Source organism: Agelaius tricolor, unplaced genomic scaffold (assembly GCF_023055355.1).
Source record: "Agelaius tricolor isolate 1412-34295 unplaced genomic scaffold, bAgeTri1.0.p SCAF_3, whole genome shotgun sequence".
NCBI lineage: Eukaryota > Metazoa > Chordata > Aves > Passeriformes > Icteridae > Agelaius > Agelaius tricolor.
Window position 1 is genome coordinate 17502945 of NW_027269263.1, and position 26113 is coordinate 17529057.

Below are 26113 nucleotides of genomic sequence, written 5' to 3' on the forward strand. Positions count from 1 at the left end.
GAAATGCACTTAAGCTTATATTTAACTTTGTGTATGTAAATGGTTCTGTTGACTTCAGTAGAGCATCTTGTGTGCTTAAAGCTGAACATGTGCCTTAGTGTTTTGCTGGATTTGGGCCAAAGAGCGCGGTCATGTGCAGGAAACATTTTCAGCTTGATAAGGCTGTTAAAAGATATTTCCTGGTTACTCTTCTGCAGCTGATGCCACATCACAGCCTGACTGAAGGATACCCAACTACTGAGGGGTGATTTCATATTCCACAACCCTTTATAATGTAATATTCCTGGAAACACATGGTGCCTACAGTCTGCTACCAGGCTGGGTGCTCTCAGTGGGCACAGTCTCTAAAGGATTGTTGAAGATTGAACACAGTATAGAACTGTTAGAGCTGATGAAAATTTAATGGTGTACCTGCAATGAAAAGCTTGGGAATGGGATGGAGTGTTACCTATGTCTGGCTTGCAGACAGGAAGGTGACATAATTCCTTTGCAACCTCAGAGAAAGAGATCAAATGAATTTTTTTTTGTATGTATTCATAGAATCAAAGACATTTTTGAAGAAGGAGTATTCTCATTTTAAATAGCATATAAAGTTCACAGATACAACAGTGGAATTAATAGGAGTTTTTCAATTTGTTTCACATACATAAATCATAGCAAATACAAACATTTTAAACAAAACATCTTCTCAGAGGACAATGTTAGAAAAGAAACAGTTTACTGAAAAAGAAGCAGATAATCAAGAAATATGAGAACCTTTTTCTAACACAATGCATGACAATTCTCTACTGTCCTACAAGATGGCAGGAGTGTGCTGTAGAAAGAACATCAGATAGCTCTGAAAACACCTACCCTTCCCCTCATGCATAAAAACAATGAGACCTCCTAGAGGGCATGATGCTGAGCTGCTGCAAAAGATATAAAGATTATCAACTTCAAGAAAAGTTTTTAGGACAAGAGGATGCTTTTGAGCAACTTGTCAGGTGGACAATTTAGAATGCTAATGGCAAGACTCCACACTCATGAATCAAGTCAATTTGCTGTCAAAAAATTAAAATAGAAAAGGGCCCTTACTTCAGAAGCTTTTAAAGTTAATATATTGTTAAGGAGGTGGCAGGGCTGTTGAACTGCAGGTTGAATTCTCCTGATTTCATTCATGCTAAGCTCAGTTTAAGCCAGCTAAGACCTGGTGATGAACTGAAGTGTTACCAACCACTACATGTGACATTTGTCAGGGTATTTTTCTCTGGTGATAGTGGGGTCTCTCTCTCTGCACCTCCCCCTCTCTCTCTTTCTCTCAGCCCTCCTGGTATGTGGGTTTTTTTTTGCCAGCAGTTGCTGTAGTTTGATGAAGCCCTTCTGTACTGAAGCAGCCGGCATCCCTCACAATGAAATGTGATCAGAAGGCAAGTGAACATGCCTTTAGTTCATATCTCAGTCTCTGTCCCTGGTTCCAGGCGAGTCTTGTGGAAGGAAAATGATGTAAACATGCACCTGATATAAACTAATATGAGTATCTGAAAGCAGAAGGTAATTCTCCTTCCCGAAATTTAAATGACACCCAGCTTAATATGTTTCCTTTTCCAAAGAATCGGTTCTTTAGGTCCTGCGTAGAGCTGGCTCCAGGCGCGGAGGTCGAACCATCTCTTGCAGTGCACTGCCCCCTAGCACTGCCGCGCACATTCCTGCACGGAATGTGGAGGGGAGAAGGACGCTGAGCTCAGTCAACACCACCTGCGGGACATGGCTTTTCCTGGGAATTTTCACACCAGCTATTGACCCAGCCCAGTCATGCTTGGCTTGCGGGATCCGACGGGGTCACAGCATGAAGTTGTGTGGCTGCTCGGTAAGGCAGAGAGATCCTTAATTGTGTTCAGCAGTGTGTTCTTGATGGAAGACTGGAATAACATAGATTTCTTTATTTGGGGACATTAAGCAAACGTGAATTCAAATTTTCTCATATGAAGATCAAGGTGTCTATTTTCTCCTTCTTTCAATGCTGCCTTCTTTATGGCCATATAAGGTTTAAAGTTTTATCTGAGCAAAGAAGCAGAATGACAGTTTTTATTTATTTTTTTTCCCTTTGCAGTTTTTCCCATGCAGACAGGGCATAGAAGAGGAATTCAGAGATGATTATCCTTTCAGTTCCTTCATTGACTTTCTCTGTTAATCTGACACCATTATCAATATTTTCTCATATAAATAAACACTCAGAATCTTTGCCTGGCTTTTTCAGAGTCACTTTGCCAGTAGGTCTTAAAGGGGAGAGGCTAATATTGGATATCTAATGGATATTATCAGATGATAACATAGAATATCTCTATTTGCAGATGATAAAATGAGTGTACAGGCAGATTAAAGTATTTAACAAAGGCCTTGAGCAGGCCACTGGCCAGACTGAACTTTCCTGAGTATAATTTACCTGTACTTTACAAAAACAGCACAATCTGGTTTCTCTGTGTGAAGTGTACTCTTCAAGAGGCAAATAAATATTGTTCTTAATGTACAGTATCCAGTCCTGATTGAAAAAACTGCACCCCAACTACTGTAGAGAAATGAATCTCTCTGAAAAAGAATATCTAAGTGTAAAAAAAGCAGGTGAATCAGCCAAGCCCTGATCAAACACAGGTACTACTACTCCAGGCAATGATAATAAAAGCACTAAAAAAAATTCTGGATCATTTCCCAAACAGTGGTATAGAGGATAGTGGTAAGCCTTGCCATACTGACAGCCTGCACCCCATCCCTTCTGAAGAGATGTGCCCAGCCCTTGGATCAAGCTGTGTCACTCCTTTTCATCTGATTGCTTCTCTGGATTATATCTGAAAAACGAGCCAGTTCCTGCAATCAGCACAAACTTGGTGTCATTTTAACTAGCTTGGTCAGCCTCACTGTAAGCAGGCTACTTCCATACCTTGGAGGGCCCTGTGGAACTTCAGTAATTTCTGGGCCCCTTCCTCTCCCATTTCAGATATCGAGAAAGTGGGTTTGTTTTTCAGTCTCCTCTGAATGTGTCCTGCATCTGTATATCATAGACTCTCAGCATTTACTCAGCACCCAACAGCTTAAAAGCTTATTACAAAGCATTTAGCATGTTAGTCCTCGGAACACACAGGAAAGGTGTTATTATAGGAATGAAGAAACATATTCAGGGGAGTTACTTGGCCAGAGAGCGAAGGGAGGTGGTGCCGGAGCTGTGATTATAATCTAGTTGTGTGTGGGCCAAACTCTCCCTTACTTACACCAGTGTCAGGTTCTGGCAGAATTCTACTTATCTCAGGTATTGATCTGAGATGTTGATAGGCCAGGTGTATCATGATGTTGGTGGATATCAAACTTTTTACAACAACAAAGGAAAAATGAGAGTGCCAGACACACCTCATTCTTCTTCCGTGTTTCTCTGCTGAGGTTGGAGGAGTTGTTCCTTGTTTACAGCCAGTGAGACTGAAATGACATCCACCCAACCTGAGGGATCCAGCTTCACTTGTAGTACCTTGAACAGACAGTCTAAGTACCTAAAATATTTTTTGAACAGGGTTTCTTGTATTGCAACTTGGGCCCAATGGTTCAGACTGTGAGGTGCCTAAACAGAATGATTTATTTAATACCCTGTCTCACACATACTTATAGGACCCGTTAGTACCTCAGCACCATCTGATTTTTTCACTGTGTTCACTAATGCACATTCCTGAGTAGCTCCCAACACTATTATCCCATGACACAGGGATTTGAAGCACAGTGAGGCAAAGCTGCCACACAGGTTGTCCGTGTCACAGCGAGGATAGGAACTTGTGTTTCCCACTGCTGGCATTGCAACCTTGATCCCTACTGACAACACCCATCCTGAAGCTTTTGCCTACCAATGCTCCAAATAAAAGCCTGTGCTTCCATAAGACAGGAGATTTTAATTTATATGGACTGTATGATTAAAGAAAAGGTGTAGGAAGACTGTGTTTCACCCAGATGGAGCAGAATTGTAAATCTAAAGACTTAGCTGACTATACAGAAATTAGGACAGCTGGTCCCTGGCCTTTAATACCAGCATAATTTATAACTAGACGCACTTAAGTCTTGTAAACCCCGTGGAAAGTACTCTGACATTATATACACTGGTTTGATACTGTGATTAATCACCCCTCAGTCCCCTTTGGAGGATAATAAGGCTGTCTGTATCATGCAGCTGGCAATCTCCATCCTTACAGTCCCAGCTCTTCTATAACATTTACATTTCTACAGCTGATGGAAATTTATGGCTTCAAAAGGGGATAAAGGAAAACAAAACAAATAGGACATTTCTCTAAATTCAACTAAAGCTGCTCTGCTGAAATATACTTTGAGATTAAATATTGGGAGTGCCTGGGTAGAAACAACACTGCTTTTTCCAGCTTGGTTTTAGCAGGTTATGACCGCTTTCTGACTGAAAGGCCAGAGAAGGGGAATTGCTGGGTGGTGGAGAAGGAGCATCTGAGCAGGATTAAAAACATCCAGGGCAAAATCCTGGTTTACATTTCAGAATAGGTCTTGTCCTTTCCCCCCATCCTCTTTCTACGGCCTGTTGGGAGAGGAAAAGAAGCAGCACACTGCACTTGTGCGTTAGACAGCTCTTTGGAATAGCCAGAGTGGTGTGCCTGCAGTTTACAGTCAGTTTGCAGGCGGACTGAAGGGAAGCAGCGCGAGCTGTCCAAGGACCGCAAGCGTTCTCCAGGTGTCCTGAGGAGCGGCGCGGGCCGGCCCGGGGCAGGGTGTGACAGGCTTGGGCGGACACTCGCCGCTACGGGAGAGCTACAGCCGGCACGGAGCGAGGCTTCCCCCGCCCCGCGCTACCGGGAGCGAAGCGGGTCGGGTCGGGTCGGGTCCAGGTCGGATCGGAGCGGGTCGGGGTCAGAGCCGCGGTCGGGGCCAGAACCGGGGCCAGAACCGCGGTCGGGCCAGAACCAGGGCCGCGCCCCCGCGCGCTGGGCGCCGCGCGCCGCTCTATTCCCTATAAGGCGCGGCGGGCGCGGCCCCGCCCCGCGCTCGCGCCGATGAGGTAATGCGGCGTTGCCATTGGCCGCGCGCGGCGGCGCCCCCGGAGCGCGAGCGGCTCGAGCCGGGTATAACTCCGCGCGCCGGTCCCGCTCTGCCTGCAGTGCTCCGCACCTCAGCTCCTCGCAGCTCCGCGCAGCTCCGCGCCCGCACCGTCCCGGCGAGCGAGTCAGCCAGAGAGACAGGGGCAGGGCAGGCGGCCGCGGAGCACGGGCTGTTAGGGAGCAAGAATAAAGTCAGCCGAACACAGTATTGGCCGCTTCCCGCTCCGCAGAAGTGAGGAGGCACCTCGGGGGCAACATGACGGCGTGGCTGAGCTTCCTCGTCGTGTTCCTGTGCAGCTGGAGCCTGCGGGACTTGGTGGTGGAGGCTTGCACTTGCGTCCCCATCCATCCGCAGGATGCTTTCTGCAACTCTGACATCGGTAAGTGCCGCCGCCCCGCAGCCGCCCGGGCCGGGAGGGCTCAGGGGGAGCCGAAAGCTCCCGGGACCCTGAGGGGTGCGGGCAGCAGCGCGGCTGTCACCGCCAGGTAGCCGCGTCCCGCGAGGCACGCAGTGAGGGCAGAGGTGCGGCAGGCGGGTCACACCCCACAGCGGTGACCTGACTTTCCAGGAGCGGCTTTAGCTCTGTTGCTGCCGCAGACGTCTGGGTTGGTAAGAGGAGAGGCGTGTGATGGCGGACCCCCGCCCAGCCCTCCCAAGCCCTGTCCCACGGCGGCAGCAGCCTTTCCCAGAAGTATCTTAAAGAAATCAGTCATTGTTAGAGTGCCATATTTTGTACAGCAGGACAGAAACACAATTGGAGGTGTAGGCTGCCAAAACTTCCTCCTCAACTGGGTGACAAGAAGTAGGAGGCAGGATTAGGATGGGTTCTCTCAAGCCAGGAAGCTAGAAGAGCAGGTACCAAGTGTCTCCAGGCTTTCTGCATGCTGTGCTGTGGTCTTTGCAGCTGTGGGAGGTGTATATACCTGCACGCTTTTGGGAAAGTTGAAACGCTTTCCTTGGATCCTGACTGATATTTTCCACTATGGGTTTCAGCATCCCTAGGGTTTTTCGTTACACTAACTTTAGGCAGAGGACAAGGACAGCACCAAAAATCTCTGAGGAGGAGGTAATAGAGACTCTGTTCCCAAGTTTGTTGGCTTTCTTGTGGCCGAGGGTGGGTAACAAGATATTGTTGTTGCTTGTTAGCTCTTCCGTGGCAAAGTGTACGAAATCAATTGGTTGTGTCCTTTGAGCTACAGCCTGTATTTACCATTACATGGACACATGTCTATGTAATGGTAAATACAGGCTGTCACTTCAGCAGTGGTGAGAGGACTGCACAAGTCCGAGAAGTCTCCTGCCTTCTCTGTAGGTTGTCTTAGTAGCACAGCATAAAAGGGGCCAGGGACTTTGCACTGCTGGTACCCACATGGTACTGACTCAGAGTAGAGTCTGCAAAGAAATCTTCCTGGCAACTGCTATGGAAGTCAAATAGAAAGTAATTCTCACTGCAGCAGAACACCCATTGCTATGAATGCTGCCAGTAGCCTTTCAGTAGCCAAGGTTAGTAGCAAAATATCTCTTGCCTTGAGTTCTACAGAAGCTGCAGTTGTGCCTGGTTACTCATGTTTAGTTTATATAGTGAATCTGCTCCTGAATGCCAAAAAACCCATTCCATATTAAAAGTGGTGGGAAGGTTGCACTTTGTTTCAGTGACGATAGCCTGGAAAACATTCATAAAATAGTTTTATACTGGGAAATTCTTCCAGGAAACTAAATTATTTAAACTTCTGTTTCCATTTTCATAGTTTGGATAAACAAGTGTGCCACCTAAGTGGCAACTGCCAGGGACATTGTCCTTTCTGTGAAAGTGAGACTGGGAAACAGTTTTTCCACAGCAAAAGCTGATGGCAGCATGTGGCCTTCATTAGCTGCATTTTGGGAGAAGGACTGTTTTCTTGCTCTGGTTAGGTCATGCTATAATAGATAAGAGGTAATTTCAGTTCAAAAATGGTATTAAATATATTTTTGTAATAAATACACACTGACAGAATATTTTTACTAGACGGATAAGTGACTCAGGGTAAACTATGATGTTTCATATAATGGTGCTCCTAAACTTTAGGGCACAAAGTTTTTCCGTTTTCTACTCTGTTTTCTGGTTGAGTTTAAAGTCTTCCCTTCATCTTTCCTTTCTCTCTTCTGGGCTCTTCATTATATCTCAAGCCTTGGCTTTGCTCTGAGACAACGTAGTTCAAAAAGTTGATATGTCTGGGGCTGTCATGCCTACAGACATCACAGCAATGCAAAGGAAGAGCAGCTTGAGGGGAAAGAGCAACCCATTCCAGTAAATGCCTTGAATGCAAGTTTGGTTAAGACTGCATGGGTTGAAGAAAAAGTAAATCCTTACATTTGCTAAGACTATCTGGAAAATGTGATATTTCTGTAGGCTGATTTTAGTAAATGCTGTCATGTTCTTCATATGCGGAAAGGACAAAAAGCTCACTAAAGCTTTCTGGCTTTGGAGGAGTTAATCATCTCCATGGAAACTGATGGCAGTGTACTAGTGCAGTGTTTAGACAGACTAAACTACACGCTGGGTTATAAAACACATTGTGGAGAAGAAAGGGACTTGGCAGCAAGTTTTTATCGCTCTTAAAACTTCTGACAAAATACCAGCTCTAAAGGGAGGAGTCAGCGCAGTAAGGGCTGGAGCAAAAGAGGCTTTTAAAATAGCTCCTAAAACAATGCAAGAAATTAACTAGCTAGGTGGCAGCCTAGGAGAGGCTTTTCATCTTCAGAAGCACTGCATTTTGAAGAAGAAGAAAACTTTTAGTTGAGGACTGTAATGCAAACTTCTACTGTTGATGTTTCCTGCTTAACCTGTGAAGTCCTACTCTCAAGTTTATTCTCTTCTCCTTTAATCTGATCTCACCAGACATTTAATTTTTCATTTTTCCGATGGCTCAGTTCTGATACAGCCTCCCAACCCTGCAGTCACTAGAAGGTTTTAATCTTTACAGAAACAGATGGTCAAATAAACCCATTGGAAAGGGCAGGATTTCAATATGTACATAGTTTGAAAGTGAAGGTTGTGTTCTTTAAAGGAATCTTGAACTTCATAAATAACAATATATATATATATATATATATTTAATTTAAAAAAAGGAGGAAGGCGAGAAAAAAGAGGTACTGTTGCTAGAGGTACTATTGGTCACAAGGGATCTTTTCACTCAGCCTGACTGTTCCATCATGATGAATGGAGCAAAAGTGAAGAGGTGTGTCTTATCTGGCCCTGTGGGGTCAATCAATAATAAAATTGCTATTTTAACTCTTGGCTTTCTTTCTTTACCGGGATCAGTAAGTGCCTGAAGAGGCAGTACCGTAATTGGACAAACAGCGGCTGCTATGATTTGCCATCTGAACTTTGCTTCCTCCACTTCTGCCCTCTTGCCTATGACCCCTTCCAGATGTGAATATTTTTCTTTTGTTTGAATTAAGAGACCTTTTCAGAGAACAGACACCAGGCATGCTTTGTTCTTTTGTGACAAAGCTGTGACATTTCCAGCTGGACATAGCTGACATGAAAGGGACTTGTTTGTCCTTTTTTTGCACGAACAGCAGGAATTTTTGAGCTTGGCTGCAGAATGTTGAATTCACAGGTCTGGAAAACGCCTCCCATTTGGCTGGCCCCCTCTGCCCCACATATCCTTTCAAAAAAAAAAAAGAAAAAAGGGAGAAAATATGTCAAATTGCAGACTGCACTTTGACAAATCAATCTGCAAGTTTATTCACTCCACAGCTATCTTACTTCTATCTTGCGCATATACTTTAGAGAAGAGCTATGGCACTATAGATGTCTTTTACCTAAGCTCAAAGGAGCTCAACATTCCTCTGTGCTGGGGGAAGAAATACCTGTATCAGCAAGGATGCCAGTGGGTAGTGCTCCTCTCTGTTCTAAGTAACCTCGCTCTTGGTGAGATGGAGGTGGCAAACTCTGGGGAGGCGAAGCCAAGTTCTTAAGAGTCCCTTGGTGCTGTGGAAGCTGTTCTTTATTCCACCCTCCTATACCCATAGCACTGAGCTCACAACACCTGCAGTGGCTCCCATCCTTTGAACTGAGAATATGAGAGAAGAGCAAGAAGAAAACAGCAGAGAAGGAGGAAACTGGTGAATTTGTTTGGCCTGAAGTCTCAGCACCTAACTGAAAACCTGCCCTTTCCTGGTTTCCCTGAGTTGATTATTCCACCTTCTCACTAATAACCTAAAAGAGATGTGCTGAACACTTGATCACACATGAGATTTTGAACATGCTTTCTTTATTTTGTTGTAGTGATATCAAATGTCCTGTCTTAGCCTCTAAGGCAGACAGGTAAGGTCTACCAGACTGATAAAAAAGTTACAATAACCTGTCTCAAATTAATTATACCAATCTTTAGTGCTGAGATGAATTTAAAACTTTTTTTTTTTTTTTTTGTTACGTGTTGTGGCAAAGGTTGCAAAAGTGTATCCACTTCAGAATCAGACATTTGTCACGGAAGTAATGATGTGATTTTATTTTTAGACTGGACTTCCCTTGGAGGCATTTTAGAAGCAGGAAATCTGAGAAGCATCCCATAAAGCTTCAAAAAAGAATTTAAAAAAAGCACTGCAAATTTCATTTTATGTGGGAAGAAATGGAGGAGATTTGTTTGACTTCTATGGAATTCCCATGTCCATGCTAATAACTTTGTTGAAAGAGGGTGTTCGTTGTGACTGGTCATGTCTCCTGACAGAATGATGGCCACTCCACAGAATGATGGCAGCTCAATTATCCTATTTAGTAGCAGTGGAAATAGAAATTATTTCTTTAGTGGTTATTATTATTATTATTATTATTATTATTTTCTTTTTTTGTATGTGGTTATGTGCAATTTTAGTTCCTTATAAGAGTTGTGGGATCTGGAGTTAGTCACTTGACCAAATGTATCTATTAAAAAACAAAAGTGGTGAAAATTACTGTTTGGAAGATGTAGTGCAGAATGTTATTTCTTTTTATTATTGCATATGCTTACTCCAGCTTTCCTGCAGGAAGTGTCTCCAGCAAGGTCTCTAAGCCAGTAGAGAGCCAGATGTTCCAACCTTAAGCCTTGGAGCTCCTGCTTTATGCAGACATTTTTTTCCTTATTTTCACTGATTTCCCACATGTTCTTTAGAACTCTCCACCTGTCAATTGCTCCTCTGATCTTTCTGGAAAGAGGTGGGCTGGTGTGAACACAGTTGTGTACAGCCAGGCACAGTATGGTGTTTTTCATCTGGGTTTGGGAAGGACCTGCCTTATTCGTGTCTGTTTTTCAGGATGAGCAGATTTGATTGTTGACCATAGGGGAAGTGACACAAGGTGTCACACAAATTAATTCTCAGCTCCACCGGTGGACTTCACATTTTCTGAGACACTACTACAGTTAATCCTGCACTTTCAGACCTTCTTGGATATGGAAACTGAGTTGCATCTGATGAAATGGATCTCTGTACTCAAGTGCAATCCCAGCTGGGGTGGGTGGGGCCAAGCATTTTTAATAGGAGCACTCATTGAGTCACCTCGGCCTAGGTTGGATGTTGGAACTACTAAGATGCAAACTTAGTTTTATGATGTAACAATGTTGTCTAAGGTCAACTTCTTTTTCCTCACAGCTCCAGGACCATGTGGTGCTCTTAGGTAGCCCAACCAAGCGTGCATCACTGAAGGAAGGAGCCTATTTGGTCTGGTCAGGAGGTGTTGGAATTAAATGAAACTTCCACCAGCTGCTCTCTTTGGGAGTTTGGAAGAGCTGGTAAACCTGAGAGGACAGCTTGGTTTTAGTCAACAGGCAAGACCAGGCATGCTGTGTTTGCCAGCTCTGAACTAGACTAAGCTAGGGGAACTTATTTTTGGTCCTCATAATGTCAGCAGTGCCTGTGTTTGAGTTTCTCTATAATTATGGTTTGTTTTTTTTTTTTTTTTTTTCATTTCAAGATGAAGAGGCTTTTGCTCTAATATGCTGCTTATTGCTGTAGACTTTCAGGGTATGATTCTGTCTTTCACATGATAATATAAATTGGAAGCAAATTATAGTGGTAAAATGATAGTAGTGTAGAAGATGAAAGGAAAATTGTGCCATCAAGCACCAATTAATTAAGTAAATGCAGAGTTCATTAAAGGCCTACTGTAGCTCATCTAAACCTCTGAAGGACATCCACATGTGACACTTGAAATTTTACTGGCAGAACTTTGATTCTTACTACTCTTTAAGCTAACTATCCCTTCCATAGACTTCTCTGAGACAAGGCTGATCAGAGCAGCTGATTACATTTGAAACTATCCGAGACTGTTTCAGCTTTTCCACAGCTTTGTGGCACTGAACGCTCTTTGCAACTTGCTGAGCTGAAGGTCATCCCATTTGGTAACCCTCTGTGTAGAACTGCTCAGAGCTCATAGGGAGGACCTTATCACTTCTCTGCCCACCAGTGACGTGACTACCAATGCTATTTGCCCATAGTGGGATAGGGCCTTATTTAAAACTAGGGCTAAACTGGGTGTGCCTTGGAATAGCTTGAGAAAAGAATGTTAACCAGTGTGAATTTCAAATTTCTGCTATTTGAAAGTATTAGGCTAGTGCTGGGCTTGAGGTAAATGAGACCAAGGGGGGATTAAATGGATATGCACCCTCTTAGACAAGATCTAAAATCTGTCCTAGTAATGAATATGGAGAGGAAACACTGAGCCTGCCTCGTAAGCCTCGTGCTCTGCGCAAGGCAGGTGCATTGCCACGTGCCTCGCCAGTATTTCACCACCTTGTATCAGGGCTGGATTTGACTTGATTGTTTCAGGTTTCTAAGAGGAATGTTACAAACACTAGAGAGCTTAAAAGCTATTGTCAAAAACAAAGTTAACATTCTACTGTAATGTGAAGTAGTTCTCTTGAGTGACCAGAGTGAAGATATAGTGCATTAACTGACACTGTCTAATAATGTAAAAATGCAAGTAATTTCTAATAACCCTGATTACTTTATTTACTCAAAATTTCTGCCAGCTAGAAAAGATAGTGGGAGTCTTCTGGAAACATTCTTCAGAAACTCAAGACAGAAGTCTCTTGAGCTGCTTGGTGCTAAATTTAATGTTGACTATGAATAGTCCAAATTCCTGCTAGTGTTTATATAAGACCTTTCTAAAGGGCAATTTGAGCCCTTAGAAACAGTATACAGACAGTAAAACTCTAGTTAAATAGCAGAGAGGTGCATATACAAAAAATTATATTAAACCTCATAAAAATCAGCTATGGTTTGCCTGCAGTGTAGAATCTCATTTTTACTTTAGAAAGAAAGGAGGGGGTTTGGGGTGTCCCTCCTTGGACAGAAATGTGCCAAGAACCAGCAGAGAGCAGTGCTTGGGGAGTAGGGAGGCCATGGTCACTTTAGGGATATGGTCTTGGGCTGTGCTAGTGGGTCAAGAGGTCTGTGTCAGTGGGCTCAGCTTTGAAAACTTCTGTCTTTATTACAGGCTGGGGAAGAGAATGGCCATAGTAAGAGGCTCAATGGGAAAGCTGTAATGGGAGAAGGTAATTAGGAGCTGCAGGAGTGGCAAAGACCCTCCAGAGAGTATCTCAGAGTATAAGGAGGAGAGAAGGACTCCTGGAGAAGGTAAAGGTGCAGCGTGGAAGCCCCAGTGAAGAACTAGTGCAGGCTTGTCAAGCCAGGAGGAGTCACTAGCTGTGACACATGGCAGGCCGCCCTGCCTGGAGCTATGGGAACTGTGTGGGGCATGCCTAAGGTGGATCTTACCCATCCAGGAGAGCGAATGTGCACTTGGTCTTCAGAGATCACTTCATTAGGAGAACCACCATAAAACAATCTGCTATTCTATTGATTGATCCCTATCAGCCTGTAGCATGGTAATTTCTGACTGGCAATCGAGGCTTAGGCTTTGAAAAAACCCAGCCATGGATGGAACACATGCCCTTTATATGGACTCCAGCCAAGCTGTTGCCTTCCTCCATTCAGATGAATGCAAAGTTCCTTCAAGTAGCCCTTCAAGAAATGCAGGTTGTATGGGTGTGTGGGCAGGGCTTGGTCTTTTATTTTTGCCAGGTGAGTTACAAGGAAAATACTGCTTAGCTGGAAAATTATTCACATTGAGCAGCAGGAGAAGCAAATGAAGTGAAGCCATATATAACATGCTGTCTAAAGGCACTTTTGAAATACATGATGTAATAAGCTGCCCCACTACAGCCAGGAGATAAAAGGAGAGTGTGCAGGTGGCAGAGCCATCATTGTTCAACATGTTGTTACTGATCCTGGGCAAAAATACACACTAATAAAAAAATCTACAATCTTTCTTAACTAGCTGTCTGTTCCTAAAGTGTCAGAGCTCTGTAATCCTGCTGGTTCATAAGAGTTTAGAACCAGTTTATTGGGGAGGTAAAAAGGCATGTTAAAGGGCCCAAGGAGGGAAAAGCAACCTCATAGATTTTCCCCTTTCTTAATTCCTCAGTTATGACATGAACAAGCTCAGCTTTCTGCTGGCTGCATGATCACTGGTACTTCAGCAAAGCAGCTATAAATTGCACCAAATTTACACAAGAATGAGCAGGTAGCAATGGCTAAACCAGGTGCAACAGCATGAAGGTAACACATTATTACTTCTTGCTCCCTACTGATTAATTAAAAAAAAAAAAAGTCACACAACAGCCCATAGGAAACAGGAGTACTTCTGTTTCAGAGGGCTATATTTAAAATGACCCAACTCCTGTTGGCCTAGAATGAAGGACTTGAATTTTAACTCCCTCATGTTGCATTGTAATTACAGTATGGAGATTTCAACATCTGTTTCCTTTTCTCCATGTTTCCCTGAGTATTGGGTGTTACTGCAGTGAAGTCAGCAGGGAGGCCTGCTGGCATTATGTTAGTCTGTTAATTTTCTATAGAGGAGCACTGAAGCATTTGTTCAGACAACACATTCAATCTCTCATGCTCAGTGAATACACGAACAAGCAAAGATCTTGCTCCTCTGATGTTTAATCAGCCCTCTCAAATTTCATGGATCAGCTGTAAATAGGAAGATTTTCCTCCAGTGAACAGGTTTTGTTGTTTGTCTCCAAACAGTTAAAATGCAAGAGAAAAAAATGCTCTTGCTTGTACCAAGACAGGAAGACTACAGAATGGAAAACTTCCGCTTAACTTTGAAAGACGGGAAATAGCTGGTGTTGGAAAGGGAACAGGTAGAGGAGGAGTGAGCCAGGGGATATCTGTGGCAAACCAGCTATTCCCCAGACACTTCTTCAGCTCTGTGTTCTTTTGGGGGATGGAGTTCCAGGCTGACCCCTGTGCTCCAAGCCCTTTATACACTTTCCAAGCACCCACCCCAGTTCTCTACTTCCTGCCTCCTCTGACACTGCTATAAATATCCTGCCTGCCTTTCATAGGTCCAGAGAAATGCACATTGCAGATAAAACGGATCTGAGGTGACAGTATGAAACAGCTTTTAGACCGGCTCTTGTGAAGTGAGTGACCGTTGGGTCCTCTGCTTTATCTTGTGAAGTGTGAGGTTTCTGAGTCCCCTGCTTTAAATTTCTTGAAAAGTGAAACATCCTCCTTATTTATCATGCTCACCTCTGGATTAGGATCCATGGGTGTGTTTCTAAGGAAATTATTTCCTCCAATAAATAATGTGCTACATAAGGCACAGAACTGAAAGCTGAAAGAATTCTGGTATTTGGGAGAATGTAGGGTGGGGAAAAGATGGAACTAGCTGAGAGACCACACTGCATGCAAAGTATAGCACTTACAATACTGAATATCTTAAATGCTTTGGTGAGGTGGATCAGTCCAAGAGGAAATAAAAGAGTGAAGTGATCCCTGGGGCACTGAAATAGCCATCATGTACAGTACTTCAATAGCCACAAAATACCCAGCCCTCCCTTAGCATCCTGCAGGGCAAAAATCACAGAGAAGCGTGGGAAGACAAGAGCTGCAGTTCCTGTGCAAGAAGTTCAGTATTGAAAAAGATTGTGCTGGGGTGGGGGCAGGATGAGTTCTTAAGCCCTTTGTTTTACTTTTTTAAATATGAAGAGCAGCACCTATCCCTTTTTTTTTTTTTTTTTTGTTCCCCAAGGGGTTGGGGATTAAGGATTTACATGGTTATTTCCTTAGAGGATCAAGATAAAAAAAAGAGACTTCAATAAGTCTCTTTCCATCTTCTCTACAGACAGTATATTTTCAATAGAATTAAGCAGCTGTCCTGCTTTCCCCCACTGTAAAACAGTTTGCAGCTTTACAGAGAAGTAGAGAAATAGAAGATTTTATAATATCAGATAGAACTTCTAGGTGTAATTTAGGAGACTCCAAGTTATCACAGAAAGGTTTTAAGGCATTCAGACAGAAGTTCAACTAGATCAGGTGACAAATAGCTAGTGACCTTTATCAGTATTTTGCCTTTAACACCTGTACTTTGGAACTAACATGCTGCAGCAGAACCTATGATAATGAGTCATTTGCATCATCCAGTGCAGCTGGAGTCCTGGTACTGATAAAATATAACTCCCAGAAGTGTGGTGTGGGATACTCTGACTTTCCCAAAGCTCCCTTCTCAGGCTGTCGTTTTAATTCCATGTTATTGGAGATTGATTCAATCCATGGAGTTTTAAGTTCCTTCCAAAACTCTATAGAGACATATTTCAACTCTGAAGTCTTTTTTTCTTTTTTTTCTTTTTTTTAGGATGAGTGCCTAATCTACCTCCCACATGCATTCTAAATTGTAGCTATCTCTTGAGTTTGCCACTGTATTCTGTTTTCCTCTTTTTCTGTTTGACTGGGAGATCAACAGGGTAGAAAGCAGGTCCTTGCCAGCCTTTATTCCAAGGTTTAAGTTGACTGAAGAAATGGTGTAGATTGAGATCATCAGACCGCACCTGTTTGGTGTATTTGGCTGTATGATGGGAAACAAAGCTTTCACTAGTACCGGAAAGTTTTCAAGCCAATAGGTTCCTTCCTGTCAGTGCAAGATTTTGTGTTTGTTTCTGCATGCCCTTCTCACACTGATTTCCTCTAGTACTAATGGCTGTTGGAAGAGCTGGATAAAGGAAAGCACCGGGTCTTTCTTTCCCTCCTGTTTCAGAAACTGCTTTCCTGTTTGTCCTTTATGCAGCATGGCAGCTTGGGCTATTGACGTAAACTTTGTTCTTTGTGCTGTTCAAAGCTCTCCTCTTCTAAATTTGACATTCTACTCACATCGCAACTGCTGTTTTGACAGAAAGAAGGAAAGAGGAGAGAACAGGATTCTAGGTGGTAGTTGTCTTGGCACACCTGGGGATTCACATTTTTGTGCAGGTTCAATGTTTGTACAACAAACTGTCATAATCCTGCACATGGCAGGATTCCTCCAGTACATACTCCTCAATATATATGTGGACCAACGTTGGAAAGATTGACCAAAGTTGTTATTGAAACACTGTGGTGGTGCTTTGAGGAAGCATCACTAGGTTGCACTGTTGAAAAATATGGGAAAGACAGTTTTGGTTCAAAAAAATATCCAGGACCTGAATGGGAGAGGAAGAATTCAGAGGAGTTTTCTAAGAGTAGCTTAGCCCACTTGGTTCCCTTTTCTGATGAAATCCACCAGGGCTTGCAGTATCCCATCTTAATCCCATGGCAATTAGGACCAAAATGCTGATGTATGTGATTTTCCCACTGAATTTTGGCTGTATTTCTTTATTCTACTTTTTCACCTCATGTGAACATCACTGCTGGAGTTGCTGCAACATGCTACATTGTCATAAACATACTGAGATGCAGTAATGTGGACAATCATTGTACACGGGGATGAAAAGGTGTTAAATAAAATAAAATCTTGTTTCTGTGTATTCCCAGGGTATTTTTCCTTGCCAAAGACCAAGCACTGAATGGAACTATACACTCATGAGTTAGCTACATGTTTGCCTGCCAATTTAATAGGAAGAGTAAGCAGGATCTGTTATGCTTTTACCCAGAAAAACAAAACTGTGTTTTGGTGAGATTTCACTATAATGATGGTGGTTTCAGATCAATTTTGGTTTTAGAATATATAGGCAGCAAAGCTAAAGCTGACAGAACCAGGCAATGCTGGTCTGCTTTCTGCAGAACCAGTAATGTTTCCGCTATTCAAGGTTATATTTCTTTTCTGCCCTGTTTGGAAGGTGACAGGGGAATCCTTAATTGTCTTGTTGTGTTTTCCTTAAAATCCCTTAACAGAAAATGTTACTGCAATCTGAGGCAAGGAGAATGTAATCTGTGGCTGTTTTGCATAGTTGGATTTGTTGTTTTTGTTTTTAAGCCAACTTGTGACTCTCTGAGGCTAACACTGTTCCAAATCTTATTAATAGCAGTCCATGACATTTTAGAGGTTTTATCTTTTCATTATTATTCATACATGCTCATTTCTGAATTTGCTAATGTGCGCTTGCACTTCCTCAGCTTCCTTGCTTGTGGAAGGAAGCTGTGGAAGGAAACAGTGCGCACCAACAGCATGGTTTTGTTAAGTGGGGTTCTGCTTATCCCCACAGACTGTTAGACGTGAACATGAAACTACACATTGTAAGCTACACCTCTGATTTTTTTCAGGGGAAAAAAAGCTCTGTAACTATTCTTAGTTGGTATATTATGTGTGAAATGAAGTAGTTCCAAGGGGATGAACAACTGCTATTCAGATAGGGTACGTTTATGCTTTGGTCTTCTCCTCAGAGCTACAGCAGTTCCGTGTTCTTGACTCAAAGTGTATCCTTGGGGTAGGAGCAAATCGGAGCGCGGGCAAGGTTGCCAAGCGCAGCCTTAGACGTGTGCCTCGTGTGCGTGTGTGTACATCTCGCAGTTCGGTGATGACCCCGGTGACTTCTTGAACTTTTAATGACAATGCAGCTGTCTGTTCATGGTGCTAATTAACCCAAAATCTGATTCCTCCCTCCCCCTCGTTATCCATTGCGTGAATGAGATGTGAAAACAAGAAGACGACTTTTCCCGTGCCCTTAGGGCTGTCTGAGCCTGGCAGCAGTGACCCTGCCTGAGCCGAACTGAAAGAGCTGCTGCGCAATGGCCCATACGCCTTTTTAATGGACTATTAAGATTTCACCTTCTCCCCCTCCCTCCAGTCCTGTAACAATTTGGAGCGATATGGCACTTAGGGGAAAACAGCTGCAGGAATAACTTCTCTTTTGGAAAGCCAGAGACAGCTGTTCGGTTTGTAAGTATAGGGATTCCTCCACTACTTATTTAGGGCCTGATCCCACTCCAGTTAAAATCAGTAGAAAGTTTCCAGCTGGGTTCAGTGGGCAGTTGAAGGAAGCAGCTTCAGGAAGCAGCCTGCAATCAAACAATACTGCTTCAAAATGTTGGAAACAGAAAAGAAAATTAAAGTAGGAAAGCATTTATCACAGAGTTGACTTTCTGACTTGACTGCAGGCTCAAAGTAGAAGAAGTAAGCAGGCTGATGAGGAACAGGTTAAATTAGTGCTTGTGGTATCCTAAGTTGCTTTAAAAAATGGTTTTTGTAGGTCTACGTTTATTTACAGTCTGCAGTGTTGGCAGACTTCTACTGGCACAGTGAATTAAAGGACGGATCTTTGATGTTGAATGCTGATTTTAGTTTAGATGCTCTGAAATCATAGGGGATAATGGCTTACTTTTTGAAATTATGCAAGTTCTCAGTACCTGCAGCTCTCATTTGTATGAATTTACATGCCATGTATGAAAAATGAGGAGAAAAATGGAATTACTCTTGCTTCTGTTATTAGAGATTGTTGTTGTCACCTGATTTATATACAGTGAAAGAGAAGGCTAGAAACTTGCTGATGAGGGTCAGATTTTCTGCTTCATAGAGAATTTTGAAATGGTAGAAGTTTATTCCATCTGAAATGTGAGGGAAAATGATAATATTGGAGTTTCAGCATGACATTTTCTAGGAAAAGCGATTCAGATACATCTGAATCTAATGTTTTGAAGGATTAATTGAAAATGTCCAATTTGACTGAAGGTGTCTTTCATGTCAACATTAAGACTTCAAGCGCAGTTGAAGAGAATTGCTGATGCAGGTTAAAAATAGTTCAATTTTTTTCTGAGAAAAAAAAGAAAAAAACCAGTTTTGCTGGAGTTGATACTTTCTGTAGAAAATTGTGACTTAAGTAAAGCCATGATCCCTGACAGGAAAAAGCCTTTCCAAAAACATCCCTGATGGCTTAACAGTAACAGCCTCCCCTTCTGGAAGTGATGATTTTGGTCAGGTTACATGCTGCCTCTCAAGCTGGGAGAGATTCCAGTTCATTAGTCCTTCTAGGCTTATAGTTAGCTTTTTCTGAATGCTCAGAATTCCCTTTAAAACACAAATCTAGCTTTTCCTGAATGCTGAGAATTCCCTTTACAACACAAAACTAGATTCCCTTTGCTTGCTCTAGTCCTTGTCAATAGGCTGCTCTTGTGTTTGCTGCATTAATGAACAAACAAGTTTGCTTTGTGATTGTGTTGCTGCCAGTGGACTGAAACGAGGTATTTCCCCTTGTATTTCTGTTAGTTCCCTCCCTGTCAATGTTTAAACAAGCTTACACCTGTGTTCCAGGTGCAAGCTTAACTCCAGCCCTGAAAAGCCGGCTCTTGGGAGTGTGGTTCATTACTTTGCCAAAATAGTCCTATTACAGCAATGTCTGAGAAGACTGAGACAGGCAGGAAACAGTCAGGCTTGGTGGATACCCTGGAAATCATTACCTTTCTCTGTAAACATTCAGCACTGCCATATCCAGAGAACTTCTGCCTCCCAAACAGTTAATGGGCCTTAGAGCATTCAAAAATAGCCATCATTGTGCCAGGGCAGCTGTGAAATGATTACCCAACCACATCTTGTGACCTTTAGGTTTTTTTCTAAAAAGTTACAAGGACACCTAAGAACTGATATGGGAATGCAAGCTTGTCTCCCTCAAATTGGAAATTTATGAAAGTTTTCAGTAAGAATTCTTTCTGAAGCTGTCAAACTCCAGTAGCACAGATGAGCTAAGTGACTGGTACATTCACTTCAGAGTGAATCTCCATCAGATTCATGTGATCAGACTTGAGCATTTCCATTTAAAGCAAACCCACTTATTATCAGCACTGTCTAAGAATAAAACAACATGGGTTAGTCTTTAATTTGTGTAAATATTTGTTGAGCAAAATAAAAGTCAACAATTGGTGTTAGACAGGCACACATAACCATTCAGTGTGTTCTCTGCACTTACACAAGTCTGGTTAAGAATCATAACTCATTAATATGTCATTGGTAGCATCAAGGATGTATATAAGCACCCTAGTAATGATACAGTACTTCTGGGAATCCATTTTGATTATGGTCTAGTGGGTTGTTCATGGATACGAAATTCTGATGAAAAGTATGTGTGAGGAAAGTTTGGGTAGTAGAAGAATGAGATGCAGTTTCCATAGAACACCTTAGGCTAGTCTGTCAGTAGGACAGTCAAGGAGTTTGAGCAAACTGTTTAAAGAAGGAAGGTGACTGACCACTGGCTATCTACCTTTTCTGCTGTCAGTGCTCTGTGTCATTGCACAGGGAGAATCCTGTCTTCAGAGCCAGAGGATGCACAGCGTGCAGTATTTGTGTTGCTCATGTAAAGAACTGGTGGTTTTGGTTTTTTGGGGATTTTTTTTGGTTGGTTGTTTTTTTACCTGATTTTCACAACAAATCAACACTGAGTTCTTGAAGACTTCTAAAGTCAAAAGTGAAGGATGATGCTTTGGAATGCAGTTTTGACAGGGCACTACAGGGACTTCTGGAAAGTTCTGGATAGGTGGGCAGATTAGTTATATTGCCCTGCTATTGTCCTAACCATGACCTTGTATTGTCCTATCCTTGACCTGTAGGCTGCTGGGAACTGTGTTATGTGAGGCTCACTCAGGACTCAGGGAGGTTTCCTACTTGCTTTAATGAACAGTGAATCAGGATCTGAGTACTACACCTAAAGCTTTACGTGGTGCTCAGACTCCATAAAATTCTTCATGTACCTAAGATCAGCTACATGGTAGTAATTACTGTGATTACATAACAGACATTAATAAAATGAGCAAGTAGTAAATTCCTTAAGCATTGTGATATAACCAGAACTGTGTCATGGATGTGTCCAGCGTATGTGAACAGTCTGCAGAGGCTGGCAGCTTGAGAACAATTGATAATGTCTCCAGAATGGTGGGAAAATATACTCTTTTTATTGGGGAAATTATTTGAATGCAGGTTTAATTTCAGGGTCTGGCAGACCAAATACTAGGTCCTGTCAGGCCCAGTGTGAATAGGAGCAGCAGAGCAGTGCCTGTAGGCCTGACCTAGTTAAATATGTGTACCTCTCTGGAATGGACAGCTGCTTAGCGTGTCAGTGTAGCGCAAGTTTTGTAATGCAGGAAGGAATTTGCAGGCCCACCCAGTACCCTTGAAATCTATACATGTTCCCAAACAGTTCTTCCTCTCTAGCTCCTACGTGCAAAATTGAGCATAAACCATGTGATCAGTGGAGTGCGGCCTCCTCGCAGAAAGCTGGCACCCATCCCAGATGGGCAAGGTGCTGGAGCAAGGAGAGTCCTCTGAAGTAAGTTGATGAAGCAGGGAGTGTCCAGGCCTGGGGCTTTTGATAATCTCTCTTTTGAAAGGTTTGCGTGGCTGTCAGAGATGCCCTACTTCTAATGCATAGATGAAAACTCACTTCAGATGTTCTCTTTAGTAGGACTGTCTTTCCTCCTCCTTTTCCTCCTGTTGAACTGTTTGGATCTGGTGCCCAGTAGTGATACAACTTTTTTTTGTGGATTGCACAGTGGGTTAAGAAAGACTAATAAATTGGCAAATCTAGCTCAAAAATTTTTATATTGCATCCTTAAAAAATACAGTGATGAATTTATGATGCTTGTTAACTCTGGTTATACCCCAAGGGAAATCTAGCACCAAGGACAAAAACGTGCCAGTTCTATGTGTCTGGTTTTACTGAAGTTTCATTATTACTTGTAATGCCAAGTAGCATCTACCAGGTTCAAGCCCTGGGCATTCACTTGTCAAGTGCTGGATCAGAACATCTTCCCTCACCTCCTCTTTGATGTATGTGAGCCATCTCTTGGCTGCTTAGTGGAGACAGTGGGTTTGTCCTGAAACCTGATACTAAGCTGCAACACAACAGCCTACAGAAGAAACTACCATAGCCCCATAAAGCAACTTATCTACAACTTTACAGGCTGGGGACTTTCCTTTCTCAGCAGAATTGAAATTTCTGGGTAATTTATCGTAAAATAAAAGAAAAAAAATTCAGAAGGGTGTGTCTACATTGCCTCTTCAACCTGAAATCTCATTGTGTGCCCATTTTGATATACACCAGAAAACAACATCATTTGAGAATTATTTAGTTTTAACAGTATTTTGTTCTTTAAAGAGTGCCCATGACCTCAAGAGAAAAAAAGTCTGCCCCATGTGAATCAGAATGGGATTTCTGTGATTGTGGTAGGTTCTTGAAAATATCACTTGATCCATTTTAATCACTTTAGCACTTGTTCTTGCAGTTTATCATCATGATCTGTGGAAATAGAAGATCAGCTTCATTACAGCTGTATCACTAAATCACAGGCAAAGGACATATTTTCCTCCTTGCAGAGGCTGCTCCCCTAACTGTACTCTTTAGGCAATTCATCTCTCATCATATGCTCCAATTTGCTTTCCATGTTACTGCTCACTTGATGGGTTGGGAAACGATCAATGCCAGATGCACATTCCTTTCAGGCAGTAAATGCTCCTGCAGCAGTAAGTTATGTGCACCAGCTTCTTGTTTCATTAAAATCACATATGGTTTCCATTTGCCCCTAATGGGTCTCACATCAGCTCTGCCATATTCTCTGAGTGGAAAGCTTAGACCTGTGGCTCCTTTGAACAGTTCCAAAGAACTGTGGGAAACCAGAGCCTTGTCTCAGCCTGGCTTCCCCTGGTCTGCTATGGAAGCACTGTGTCAAGAAGTACTTGATCTGAAAGAGAGGGCTGAACTAAATCTTATTCTATTGCACCAATTGTATGTAGACAAAAGGAAACAGAAAAGGTGTTTTGAGCTGAGTATTGCTCTGAGTCATATACTTGTTATCCATTGTTGTAAGCTGGCTTTGGAAGAGCTTTTGTGTGATAATTTTGACAACCATCTTTCCAACACTGCTAACCTTGGCTGAAAGCATTTCTGCCTTTGGCAGTTGTCAGAGACACAAAATGAGGCAAAATGCACTCTGCTGAAAACAGTCCTTGGAGAATGCACTCTGCTGAAAACACTCTTTGGAGAGAGATGTGAGATGCCTCTACTGTGCTCTGTACATGAGACACGCCCTTCCCCTCCCTCCACTTGTATCATTTTTCCTTCCTTTTCTCTGATTCTTGCCTACTGCCTTTTGCCTTAGCCTGAATTTAACTTCCAGTGACGATTTTAAAAATATAGGTGGAAAGTAGAAAAAAAAAGCCTGCCAAAAGGGAGACAGAAAAATGTCTAGTTGGCAGGAATGACATTGTTTTCTCCTTTTATTTTTCCAGAGTGTTCTCAATGCTGTAGGCATGCTCATTACATAGTCTGCAGTGTCTCTGCTTAGATCTATAGCAAACCTAGAATGTTTTGTTGATATAAGTTGTGAGACTAACCCAGCAATACATGTAACTCCAGTAACTCAACTCTGTGCCTGATCTAGCTAATCTCTTATGTCTACCTGGCTTCACTGAATTTAGTAGCTGGTAACAACAGACAGTGGGTTTTTTTCTTCTTTCTTTCCTTTAGCTTCTCTGTGTTTTTAATGAGGTATTTCCTGAAGCTAGTTTTTACATGTACTAGCATCTACATACGGATCTAAGAGATTCTACTTGGACCTTTTAAATGAATATAAATGCATTTTAGATCCATCTATTCTTCCTTCTCCATTCAGTCTTCCTTCTGTATTCCCCACGGCGTGTATGATGGGGAAGCAGGGGAACTAACATCAGGAGTTAAATGCAGGGGAAGTGCTGAGCAGTTGAGAGTTTGAGCAACTGGCCAAGTTGCATATAGGAACCTGAAGGAAATGCCCAGAAGAGAATTTGCAGGTTCTCATTTAACAGAAATCTCTTGTTTCTCTCTGATTCTTATGTATTTCAAAGAGTGCTTGGACTTCCATAGGATCAGATGCACCATATAGGGAGGGAGAAAATGCTTGATACTGCTGCTATCACAAAGGTTGTATCCAGTTAATAAGCTACAGGTGAAATGCCAAGCACTAACCAAGTTCTGCTTGGTTGTTTTATGCAACCTTGTGTCTTTAATTTATGGTCTTGTTGGGAGGACTAACTTTCTCCCAAGTAAGTATATGCTAAAGTATATGCTATTCTAAAGAAGCATATACTTTCTATTCTAAAGAAGCATATACTTTTTGAGGTGATGGAAGGTCTGACACAATCAAAATCTTGTATGAAAAAGTTGTATCACTCCTTATGTTGCAGTGTTAGAAGTCAAGAAGCACAACATGTTGTGCAAACAGAATCTCAGTGGCAAGGAAATCTGCAGGGATGGGAAATGTGGTTAATATTTAGCAAGTGTAATTGTGATCAGTTGTTTAATACGCAGCTTAGGCCTGGGCAAACCCATTTAATTGCCTTCCACTTTTCTTTGGGGTGGCCTTCAAACAGACTTGCCATGCCACAGAGAGGGGAAGTTTTTTTGGAACTGTAAAACAAAGGCCAAAAGTAAATGTCATAATTCTGGTTAGAACAAGGGAAGGAAAGTTATCTCTGTCTTGCTTTCCTGTTTTTATTTAGACTTCCATTGTTAGTTACCAACACACTTGCTGATGTAAATGCACGTCCTTTACAATGTGATATTTATGTGACAACTGACTGGCAGAGGTGAATGGTGTTGAAAAGGTGCTCTTTCTCTGTTCATGTTCCTGAGAGCACTTTGAAAAGACGAGAAGTCAAGATTTGGAGTGCCAATAATGGAAACTAGTTTGTTGGTCAGGGTATGAGAAGAAGGCAACCAGCAGTGAACTTCTTAACTTCACTACCTTTTTTTTTACTTCCTTGATGTTCTTTGGTGATGCTGTGTACCAGCACAGCTGAATTTGACTTCTTCAAAGACAAAGCAAAAAGGGTTTGGTTTGCCTTTTTTTGGCTTTGGATGAAGGTCATGATGGAATGAGGCAAAAGAAAACTTCTCCATGGTATTTTTTCAGCCTTCTTGTGCTTTGCAAGAACCCTTCAAATTCAACACTCTGATTTATAAAAGAATTCTGTTTTGGTCATGGAGGAGGAAGCAACTTTCAGTAGTAATAGATCATCAAGCTGGCTGGAGGCTTCTGTTTTTTCCCCTCTTCATAAATCCCCTGCTGTAATCAGTGTTTCCCTCTCCCCTCTGCTTTCCTGTGGAAGTGGAGGAATGGGTGAAGGGCTGCTATCTATTCCCTCTCCTAAACCAGGCACCAGCTACTTGCTGCTCATAGAAGCCTGCAGCCACTGGGCAATTCAATAGAACCTCCCAAAAGGCTGCAGACAGTTGGGCCACACTTACAGTTCAAAGGACAAAATCCACCTCTAGTTATGGTCCTCTGGTTTTAGGGCAACCAAGAGTGTTGCCCTAAATAGATAGTAATTGCTGACAGATCAGCCAGGGCAGTGGCAAGAGGAATGCATCATGTGAGAGTGAGTAAGGGAGACAGCAATTCCATCTTAGCAGCACCATCAGCACCACTACTAGAAAATCTGTGTGTAAAAGCATCCTGCTTTGACCACATTAGGGGACACTCCCATAAATGACACTCAGTAGTATGCTAGGTATACTCAGAGAAGTCTAAAACATACCAGTTGCCTTAGCCCTGTGTGATGTGAGCCCTCCAGCATGTACCAGCACAGAAAGGAGTTCTTGTGAGGCAGATCAAATGAGAGAGCTGCTAGTAAAGCTGGTAAAAAGGTCTCAGTAAATTGCTCATGGAAGTGAACACTTGTATAGTCTTTGGATAAATAAAATGGCAACCATCCTCCTTGGCATATCATGTGTCTGGTGTTGAAGCAGTGTTTTTAAGTGTTGGTGTAGTCAATGGCCTTAGGACAGAAGGAGCT

General features: G+C 42.5%; 2 protein-coding genes across 6 annotated transcripts in view; one reads left to right on the plus strand and one right to left on the minus strand.

Moving 5' to 3' along the window:
* SYN3 (synapsin III) overlaps window positions 1-26113 on the minus strand; it is a 193278-nt gene that overhangs the window by 83324 nt on the left and 83841 nt on the right. The window lies entirely within an intron of this gene.
* TIMP3 (TIMP metallopeptidase inhibitor 3) overlaps window positions 5059-26113 on the plus strand; it is a 37646-nt gene continuing 16591 nt past the window's right edge. Inside the window, exon 1 of the mRNA XM_071422737.1 lies at window positions 5059-5449. Coding sequence (XP_071278838.1) covers window positions 5326-5449 — 124 coding nt within the window. The 5' untranslated portion in view covers window positions 5059-5325. The remainder of the gene's footprint in view (window positions 5450-26113) is intronic.